This window comes from Empidonax traillii, unplaced genomic scaffold (genome assembly GCF_003031625.1).
Source record: "Empidonax traillii isolate 1590-97213 ecotype Southwest subspecies unplaced genomic scaffold, ASM303162v1 scaffold168:size1726349, whole genome shotgun sequence".
In the NCBI taxonomy this organism is placed as follows: Eukaryota; Metazoa; Chordata; class Aves; order Passeriformes; family Tyrannidae; genus Empidonax; species Empidonax traillii.
The window spans coordinates 212,710-223,397 of NW_020955361.1; the positions used below are offsets into that span (position 1 = coordinate 212,710).

At 52.0% G+C, this 10,688-nt stretch overlaps 1 protein-coding gene across 5 annotated transcripts in view; it reads right to left on the minus strand.

Moving 5' to 3' along the window:
- The window catches only part of CYFIP2 (cytoplasmic FMR1 interacting protein 2), a 50,643-nt gene extending 42,964 nt beyond the window's left edge, over positions 1-7,679 (minus strand). For 3 of the 5 annotated variants that reach the window (XM_027885579.1, XM_027885580.1, XM_027885576.1), the window contains exons 1-2: positions 7,552-7,679; positions 942-1,082 (exon numbers count right to left, since the gene is read on the minus strand). In XM_027885579.1, the coding sequence (XP_027741380.1) occupies positions 942-1,058 (117 nt within the window). In that variant the 5' untranslated portion in view covers positions 1,059-1,082; positions 7,552-7,679. Of the gene's footprint in view, positions 1-941; positions 1,083-1,494; positions 1,514-5,272; positions 5,330-7,551 lie in introns of those variants that run through there. The other 2 variants (XM_027885577.1, XM_027885578.1) reach the window with 2 other exon arrangements.
- Between the last annotated feature and the right edge of the window lie 3,009 nt (positions 7,680-10,688).

Consider the following 10,688-nt stretch of genomic DNA (forward strand, 5'->3'; position numbering starts at 1 on the left):
ATAAGGCTGGACCCTGAGCCCCCCATGGGGCTCAGCAAAGGCTAAAAATTTACTGAAAGAAGAAATAAGCAAAAAATGATATCAAGATTTTCCAGGGAGAGCTGAAATTTGAACAGCCCAGAACAGCCTTTGGGTCTGATAACCTATAAAGATACTGAGGCCCTGGAATGAGCCTGGGGTCTGACCTGCTGAGAGAGATACTGTAATTCCAGACCCCTGTGTACAAGGCATAGCAATCACAGTACAAGTGTATTTATACACTGCCATGGGTAAGCCATGAATTCAGGAGTGGCAGGATGGAGAAAGTAAGCCCCTATTATATTTAACCCTGGGTGTGTGCTATAGGGCAGGGTGTGGTGGCTGGCCAAGCAGCCAAGGCATCCCACTGTGTAACCAGAAGCAGGAGGTTGAGCCGTGCCCTGGGCTCACGCCAAGCTTTGCTTGGTCAGTGCAGCTGCAGCTAAATCTGAGGTTGTTCAGGGCAGAGAAGTGATTCTAGCAGCTGCCCTCCCTTGTATGCCAGCAGCTGCCCCGACCAGCAGCTCCAGCTGTGCTAGTAGCAAAAAGTCAGGCAGAACTTTGATCTTGCCCTGCTTAGATGCAAGCACTGTATCATAAAAAGGAAGCACAGAAATATGTGCACAAAAAACATTGCCGAGAACTTTCTGCTGCTATCACAAATCTTATCTCCTGCTTCCTACCCATTCATGCACTCTGGTCCTCATTTTTGCTCAGCCTTAAAAATCCCTTTCACCAACCTCCAGCGCTTTCCTTTTAAGGTCCTTGGGAACAGATTTCTGGCTGGATCTGTTCTGAACACTTCCTTACACATGCTGAACCCAGGATGTTTTCGGCTAGTTCTCACAGCACCATGTGCCCCGTGCTTTGCATGAGCCACCGGAACAACCCTCCCTCCCCGCTGCCCCTGGGGGCTGAAGTACCTGGTACATGATGGAGGAGGGAGGTGGTTCGATGCATGGCTGCTGGTCTGGCAGAGGCAGCTCCTCCAGCAAGTCCACGTTGGACAAGGCATCCTCCAGCGTGACGTGAGTCGTCATGGTTCTGGATGTTCAGTTCCCACACTAAATCTAAAGTGAAACAGAGGGTGATAGAGGGACAAGACAACCGGCCAGCAGGCAGAAGACCGAGTGGGAAAGTTCCGAAGGACAAAACCAGACCCACAACTGGCTGGCACTGCAGGGGATGAAATCCCAGTTTATCTCATTTTCCTTGTGTATTTAACCTACATCTCTATGTCACCTCTCCTTCTACAATTCAGCTGCAGAGTAGGAATGCAGAATAAGAGGAACACAACTGCCCACCCAGGCACTTCTCTCATAACTCTATGCAAAACTATCCGAGACAGAAAACAGCTGAGTGCTGCAGTGCAGCTTTAGCAGCCCCAAGTGAAACCTCCAAAATGCAAAGTGCTGCTATCAAGAACATCTCTCGAAGCAGCATGATTAGAAAAGTATGACAGATGCTGACACTCACATGCTCTGCTTCTCACACACATGAACGGCGCTGGAAACTGTAAACAACCAACTGCATTCCCAAAGGTGAAGGGGAAAGAGTGCTGTGCAGGCAGGCTGTGGCACTGCAAGCAGCCAAAAAAGAAGTTGCTGTAAAAAAGAATTTCCCTGCTTTTACCACAGACGCGGAATCCCCCGTCAGTCCCAGCCCGCCCTGGAGCTGCCAACAGAGCCAGTTGCACACAAAATAAAACCAAAGCGGAACATTTGTGAAAGCTCCCTGGCTCTCACCCCAGGCAGGCGCCCCAGTGGGAACCACAGGACAAACCTCGATGTCCCTTGACTCCTCTGCCACTCACCTTGGCTGTAAGTGCACTGGCACAGAGGGCCTGTGCTGTCACCCAGGCTCAGCACTTGTGTAATCACAGCCACAGGGCTTCCCTGGTTAATGTCTAATCCTCTGCAGTAGCTGTGCCTGACCTAGAGCCTGTGTCTCCTAGAAAAACACCCCACTGCATTTAAACGTTTGCAGAGAGAGAATATTTTAAATATTGACATGTCATTCAATTAGCAAATCACCTCCCTCAGTGCTTCTTTCCTCACTCAGAGCCTGTCTAGTTTCAAATGTGAGTCTTCTGAGTCTTTATCACTCTCACCTGCGGGACAGTAGAGCTCTCTGTTACCAAAGTTCCCATCAAGATACACAGTTCAATAAAACACTCTGCAACCTTCACTTCGGTTCAGCCAAGCAGACCAAGCTCTTTGCCTGTGTTGTTACAGACCATGTTTTTCCAATCCTTTAATCATCTCTCTGGCTTTTCTCTAAGCTTTTGCAACTCTTGCTGAAGTGCAGACACGGCAGCAGGACACAAGGCTCCAAGGACACAAGCAGTGACTGCACAAGAGCCAGATACAACAGCAGCATAACCTCCCTTTCTGAGTACAACCACACCAGCTCCTTCGCTCACAACAGCATCTCTACGGGCACCCACATTCAGCCAATTATCTGCTACAAATCCCTCAGGGTTTCCCCACCCCCCTCTTGTTTTCAAGAGTATAAGTTTGCTCTTCATTTCCAGCACTGGGAGCATGGAAGGACAATGGCTTTGGGACATCCATAGATGGACACACGCAGACCCAGCAAGGTCCACTGCCAAGGGGGATGCACTCTGTGGGTAGTTCTGGAGTGGTTTCATGTTGGGGGACGAGTCTGCTGCTGTGCCTCATCGTCATTGCTGCCTCCATGCATGGACTGCAAGAATATGTATGAGCCTGGTAAAACCCATTCCACCTCCACAAATGTCTCCCCAAGATACCAGGCAGCTGAGAAACCGGTTTGGTTGTGCCCACAGCTGAAACATCATTAAATAAGTGCCTGGAAGAAAACAAAATCTCAAGCAGCTTTTTCCCTCCACGCTCAAATTTCTGTTTCCTTCTTCACCCCTCTTTGCTAAAATGGTTTCCTGTTACAAATTGTAGCAACTGTCAAAACCAGACATTAGGTTTCTGTAGCTTCCTCCCTGCCTGCCTGCAGGCACCCTGTGTTTCTCCCCTCAGAGCCACCCACCGTGCTCCACCACCACCCTCCAGCACCTCTGGACTGCCCACTGGGATCCCTGATCAACATCTCTGCTACTCACTCATGCTGCATTACACACTTGGAGAAGGCAAAACTTTCCATTTTATGGCTTTGAGTGCCTGTTTATTTGGGCTCGTTCCCCATTTCTCTCTGTAAGTTCAATTCTAAGACCATCTGTGTAAGGCAATTTGCTGTAATCAAAGACATCTCCTCAATAACCCTGTGACACCCAAAGAGCTCAGCAACTCAGGGGACTAAATTACTGCTGCTGTTTGGGCCATACCAGGAAACAGAGTCCCATCAGGGTCCTGCTGTGCCAGGCAGCACACACACCTGTGAGGCCAAGCCAGCCCCTGCCCTAAACATCTCACACTCAAAGAGAGGAAGAGAAGCAGCATGTGGAAATGCATGAACAGAAAAGGAAGCATCAAGGCACTGTGAGCGAGCAGTGCAATCAGCCACTGGCCCACCCCGTGCTTTGCCATGGCTGAGCAGTGCAAGAATCCAGATGCAGATGGAAAAAACTACACAAACTTTGAGGGTTTAATACATGAGTCTTTATAGGGACTTCTAGTTTCCACTCTACACTTTCTTAAGCCCAGGAGGGAAACCAACGGAGGCTACAAGAGAACGGTGTGGTCACCCAGGACTTCCCCTGGGTCTTGTGTCAGTAAGCATCTTGTAAGCATCCAGCAGTTAGAGGGTTGTGCACTGCACAAAGGCTGGGGAAGGCTCTGAAGGCATCAGTGATGCTCTGTCTGGTCCAAGGGGCACTGCACTGTCATCCTACCACAGAGGCTGCCTGGAAGGGCCAGAAGGTGAAGCCCCACTACCACAGACCCACACTGCTCTCCCTCACCTTCCTGCAGAAAGGTTCTTACACAAACACATGCGGGCTATCCTGGCAAAACCAGCTTCCTTCCCTCTGTCCAGTGACAAGGGGGAGCAGCTGTCAGGTAATCTGTCAGCAGCCCAGTAGCTCCAGCCCAAGGAAGTCAGGGATCCCTGGGGACACTCATCAAAAAGCTTTAACTGCCATCCACCACCTGGGCTACAGGGCAGGGGCAGCTGCACTGGGAGGAGGGGAGTCAGCCCATGTGGGGAGGGGAGTCACACCCAGTGGTTTGGTGTCAGTGTTTGGGCACAACTGGCCGTGGGGCCAGGCTCCCACCATCCAGGGAGCAACACAGCAGCCTGCCCAGGAACGGGGCTTTTTTTCTGTCATAACACATCCACAGAGAGGCGAGGCTTTCCCTCGCATGCAGGAAGCATATCCTGCCTCTCCGGACTCGCACACAGCCACACAGGCTGCCAAGAGCCACCTCCATATCCCGCTGCTGGTCAGAGAGGCCAGTCCCTCTGGTCCTACATGTTTTGGCAAAACTGAAGGTAAGGCTGGCAGAAACCAGCTCCACCCCAGTGAATCCCAGGGCAGGGATGCTGCCATTGGGCTGATTGATTATCCCTTTGCTGATGAGCATCAGCACTAATGAGTACAGTGTTGCCCACACTTTCTCCTCCTCTGCTGCAGAAACTTCCTGTTGCTTTCCCACATCTCAGTTGCAAACCCTCTGGCCATCTCATACACCTTCTAAACCCAAATGATTCCAGAGGCACTGGGGCTTCCAGACACTGCAGGGAGCCAGTCAGGCAGGGCCTGTGCACCCACCACCCACCACGGGCCCCCCACCCTGAAATGGAGAGTTCCTGACACAATGACTATTGTGGCAGCAGCTTGGGGGCCAGATTTCACAGACAGCATAGTAAGGCTTTGAGGAGTGAGCACAGACATCCCAGATATCTGAACTGGCAGGGCATATCCTACCTTCCCCACCAAAATTCTTGCCCAGAAGTATTGGTGCAATATCATTCTCTTCGACGCAAGAAGCACAGAGGCGACTTTATTGTTCAAGCAGCTTAGGGAAACAAAGGAAGACTTTTAAAAGCAAGGCCATAATGAATATGTTGCATGCATGTGTGCTCAGCTCCAAAGCTGCACAGCTGAGAGTTCTGGGGAAGTGGCACGGGCTGTTTCGGATTTCCAGCTTGCTTGCTCCTCCAGCAGACAGTCACACTGGAGCTGCAGTAGCTACCAAAAGCAAGAAAGGAGGCAAGAAAAAATGGGAATTGCCCAGACAGAGTCCATGTCCTGCAAGTCGGGGGTGAGATGAGCAGCAAAATGGCTTTTGCAGGGGAGCTGGCGATGTAGAGGAGGGCAAACCTTCTGGTCACCTCCTGAGCTCTCACCTTCAGCTCTCATGCCAAGCCCCTGGGTAACCCGGGAAAGTCATGGAATTTAGCTTTGCCCCTGTGGTAATGCTTCTCCCTCATACTCCAAAAATAGTATCTAACTGTCCTGTCCCAACAAGTGCCCAAACAGAGTGAAGTCTTATGTGCACAAGAGCGAAGTGTTCCTGGTACCCACTGCCTCACAACAACAGGACGATAAATGCTCCTGGCCGCCAACATATAGTCCAGAATAAATTCATAGTGTGAAAGCTTAGTTTGACCCTTGTCTAAAATGCACAGGATTGAAGTCCCCTGTGTCTTAGGATGCATATCATCAACTCCTCTCATGCTCTGAGAATTACTTGTAATTGCAACCACCACCACAGTCGGGAGGTTCTTTGTAGAAGCAAGTAAGCACAGCCAGGAAGAATGAGGCTGGCAGAGCTGGGCCTCTGCCCTACACAGGCACAGATGCTAATAACCATGAAATCACCCTTCCTATTAAAAAAAGGAAGCCAAACTGCATGACTCCTGAAGCTGTTTTTCTGTATCTTCACTCTACGTTTTCTGCCATTCCATTACGGCTGAGTTCCAGGCATTTGTGCCATCCTTGTCTCTCAGCAACACAATTATTTTGGATTTATTTCTTTTAGAATGGCTTAATCGTATTTTTTTCTGGTGCCAAAGAAAGAGGGTCAAGGAAGGAGGAAGGTACATGAAGCTACATTTCCAACAGAGTTGAGAAATTTTGAGCAAGTTTACAAGCAACCCCGCTGGTGACAGTTAAAGCACTTCTTGGGAAACCAAATCATACAGGCCAGCATTGTTAATAGTTGACCAGATATTCATCTTGAAAAACCAATCTTCCTATTTTTCATGCAAGGATGATAATTGTTTGTTAACAAAATTATTATAATGAAATCAGCATATTCTGCTTTGCTCAAGAGGCCCTGGTCAGAAAACGGAAGATTTTGCATATTTCCCAGGCTTCATTAATAACAATTAACTGTACAAAGGAGAAAAGAATTATCCTTTGCAGAGAATTACCACAGAATTATATGGCTGTGACACCAGAATACTGGGCTTGTCACCCATCTCTGTGACTAACCCCAGACAACTGTCATCATGCAAAACATGAGGGTGATTTTTGTTTCGGTATCTCGGGGCAGGAGGGGTGCAGAGGCTTTAGCGACTCAGCCTAATTCTTTGAGATCTTTGTGATCCAAAGCCCCCAGGCAGGAATCCCCCGTGGAAAGCGGCAGATGGCAGAGGGGGCCACGCTCCGCTGCTGGCAGTGTCCTCTGACAGCACACACAGCCACCACCCTGCCCCCTTCTCCAAAACAGCCCTGGGCACGCAGGGAGGCTTTAGTGTGCGTCTCTTCTTCTCCTCCTCCCCTTTCCTTCCCGGTCCTTCCAAACCACGGAAATTTCCTACGGTATCCATCCTTTCTACCCCCCGCCCGGTGGGATGCGGCTGGCACGAGGCATTTCCAGCGGTCTCGGGTGTAAAGTTGAGCACAAAGGAGCGCTGCCCGGCCCCACGCGCGGGGACCGGCTCTGCGGGGCTCCGACCCGCGCCATGGCCCCAACCTGCGGGCGCCGCTCCAGCCATCGCTCCCAGCGCTGGCTCAGCCTCCCTCGCTGCCTCCATCCCCCTCCTCCCCCAGGAACACCATATTTCCACGCTACGGGTGATCCGAGAGCTGGCCGGAGCCCCTGCCGGGGCCGCCCCCCGCCGCCAGCCCGGCGCTGCGCGCCGCCGCTCCTCCATCACCATCATCATCATCGCCATCCCCTCCGCGCCCCGTTCTGCCCGCGCCAAGCATCGCCGCCACCCCGGCTCGGGCTCCCTCTGCCACGGCGGGGCCTGCAGGGCCCGGGGGTTCGGCCCCTTCCCACGCCCCGGGGGCGCGGGGCCGGCACGGGCGAGGAGGGGGGGAAGGAGGGGGATTAGCGCTATTTTTTCCCCGGCGCTTTGCCGCGGCTGCGGGGAGGCTGAGAGCCGCAGGTAGCTCTAGGGATTGTGGGATACATCCCGCACATCCCGGCCCGGCCCGGCCCGGCCGCCCTGCGCTCCCGGGGCGGCGGCACCTGCCCCGCCGCTGCCCCCCGCCCGCCGCCCCCGCTCCGCGCTCCCGGGGCGGCGGGGGCACCGCGCTCGGCGGCGAGGGGGGAGGGAGGGAGGGAGCAAGGAAGGAAGGAAGGAGGGGATGGGGGTGAAGCCGCGCAGCCTCCGCGCAGCCCCGCGCCCACCCCCGCGCCCGCTCACCTGCGCTCGGCGGGCGCGATGCTCCGCGCCGCGGGATGCTCCGCGGGATGCTCCGCGCCGCCCGCACAAAGAGCAGGAAATGGCTGCAGCAAGTGCACTTCCGCGGCTCTCCGCCGGCCCCTCCGCGCGGCGCGGCGGCGGGGGGAGCCCCGGCCCTCGCCGCGGGAAGGGGCTGGAGCGGCGCGGGCGGCTCCTCCCCCAGCAGCGCGGGGGATGCGCGGCGGGGCCGGGGGCTGCATCCCCCTCCTCGCCGGGAGGGGGGGCCGCAGCTCTCCCCCCGCGGGGGTGGGGGGGAACCTCCTGCGGTGGTCGCTCCGCCCGGGCTGGCGGCAGCGCGGCGCCGGCGGGGTCGGGGTCGGGGTCGGGGGAGGCCGCCAGCCACCCCCCCCGGGGCTGGGAGGGAACAGGGCTGGGGGCAGCTGCTGCAGCCCCTCGGAGGCCTGATGCTGGCAGAGTGGGTTTGGGTCCCTGAGGAGGCAGGACCCGGCTGGGATTCCCCCTCTCCCTGCAGCTGTGTTCGCTGGGTCTCGGGTGTTCAGCCCCTGAGCCCCTCAGAGGACCTTTGTTAAGTTTAACCTACCATCCTAACAAACACGCTGTTTGCAGAATACAGGTACATATAGAATACATATAGAGCCTCTGATGACTGAGCATGTTGGGGGCCAAAAACAGAAGGCAGTGCTTTTACTCGCAGCTCCAATCCTCTTCTGAGTCAGCACCGCATCTAAAAGGTCTTCCTTTTGGCATTTTTGGTATCTGGCTTTTCTTCAGGGACAAGTTTCCAGTCCTTCTGCTTATATTTCTTTTTAAAGCTCTAATACAGCTCTTCAGATCTACTGTGAAGTCCAAACTGGACCTCTCACAGCTTCCAGAGGAACATTGAATGCCCCATGCTGACTGACACAAGCCCTGTACAGAGCTATCTTGTTGAAAGAGGCTGGTGGATACCCCAGGACTTATGGAAGTCTAGATACAGGTCTAGATGTAGACCCTACACTGCAGTTCTGCTACCATGATTTGAATGGATGCAATGGGCTTAAAGACACCAGGGTCTGCAAACTAGAAAAGCAGCAGGATGGTCTTAGGAACTGTCTTTGTTTTACAGGAGAGGACTACACCTGAAAAAATGTATTAATATCATCTCTGGGAGTAGACCCTTCTCTTTCCCCTGAATAGCATTTCTTCTTTGGAGGTGGGACTAGATGACCTTTAAAGGTCCTTTCCAACCCAAACTATTCTATGATTCTGTGGTATCTATGACTCTATCTCACCTCTGACTAAAGCATTTTGTAGCCATCATTCCACTTTTTACTATTTAATTCTTGTCAGAAAAATTCAGTAAGTGAGCATTGTTACTGCAGACACAAAGGATTTAACAGCTAATATTGCTCTGAGGCCATGGGTGAAACCAGGTCAGTTCAAGAAAACTGTGGCAGCAAAGACTTCTGTGGGTTGTTTTTTTTTTTTTTTTTGCACAGTTTAATCTGGTCCCTTTATCAGCCGGGCTCAGGGTGATGGGAATTCCATGAATGTTAGGATAATATTTTAATTTTCTGCTCCGTGTTGTCTTAGGTTGTAGAATAACAGAATGAGCTTCTCTGCATTTGTCCTGCAGATCTCTCTGCAGGCTGGGAAGGATAACAGCGAGGAGCAGCCCCATGCAGCTACAGATTCAGGAGTGTGTGCATCAGCTGGCTCTGTGTGGAGGGGTGGAGGGGAGAGATAATGTGATGGTGAGACGAGCTGAGCACACAAAGAACACACACAAATTTGAAGTGTCTGCCAAGTGAGATTTAGCAGAGCCATTCACCTGAATCCGTCCGCGCTGACAAGCGCAGGCGTTCAGAGAGGGACAAAGCCGAACATCACACAAAAACATGTTCATTAAAAAATGTTTCAGGAAATTCCAGATTTTTTTTCCAGGCCTGATTTTAAGGTAATTGTGTGCTGACAGCCCCCACTTCCCCGGGGTGACCAACACATGCACAGGAAAAGAGCTTTTCATGGCTAATTCTGCCACACTCCAGCCCCTGGTCTCCACTGAGAGGCATCAGCTGCTCTTTCTAGATGAGGTTACTGCTTGACTGCCTTTTCCTAGCAGGGATGCCAGCCTGGCTGTGCCTGTGCCTGGCCATCACAGCAGCAGGTTGAGGACACGCTGGGATAGAGCTCTGGGCCTTGGCTCCAGCCAAGTGTGCAGCGTCAGCAGAGCCGTGCACCCACCGCCTGGGAAAGCCAGCGGGAAAATAGGGACAAGCACAGCATCCCACCTTGCTGAAACACTTTTCCATCTGGTAAAGGTGGAGTGGCTTAAACATTCAGCAGATTGCAAATGCTTTCTAAGGAGACAGGGAAGGGGTGTTCAGAGAAAGGTTACTCACTTTGCAGTAGGACTCTGGTAGTCTGACCTCTACTCTGTGGGGAACATATCCAGTGAATCCACATGAAGGGCACCCACCTAAACTCACCATAGACACTGCTCTGATGGGAGGAAACTGGGTTACAGTGCACTGACATAATGCAGTTATCCCAGTAAGGCACTGCCCTTTTGAAATTCTTGAAGTGCCCTGCAAATTATCATGGGGAAACACCTTCTGGGAGCACTCCAATACTACTACCCCCATTTTATGAAGATTCAGAGAATTTAAAGCCACCATAATGGATGTTTAGACATAAAAATATGGTGTCCATATAGTAAATTACCCAATTTGCAGAGATTCTGAATGCTTCATACTCCCATAAACACAGCACATAATCTAATCCCAGAGCACAGCCATAGTTCTGGGCAACAGAGGTATTTCAGAAAGCCAGAAGAAGCCTGCTTGCTTCTTGGTGGGGGGGACTTGGAGGAGGAGCAAACTGTATGATTATAATTACATGAGGATGGGTTTTACATTTTTGCTAACATATAGTGAAAGGCACAGTCGGGACTCAGCAATTTTATTGTTTGTAAAAACACGTATTGTGTGCGTAGAAATACTGCAAAAGAAAAACAAACATTAACACATCACAATATTATGTTGTGCAACACCCTCTAGCTAATAAATATTACACATATCCAAATATAAATATAACCTCAGTGACTTCACCTAGCAGAGCAATATTGCTGCTACTAAATAGCAATGTCCTCAAGCTCA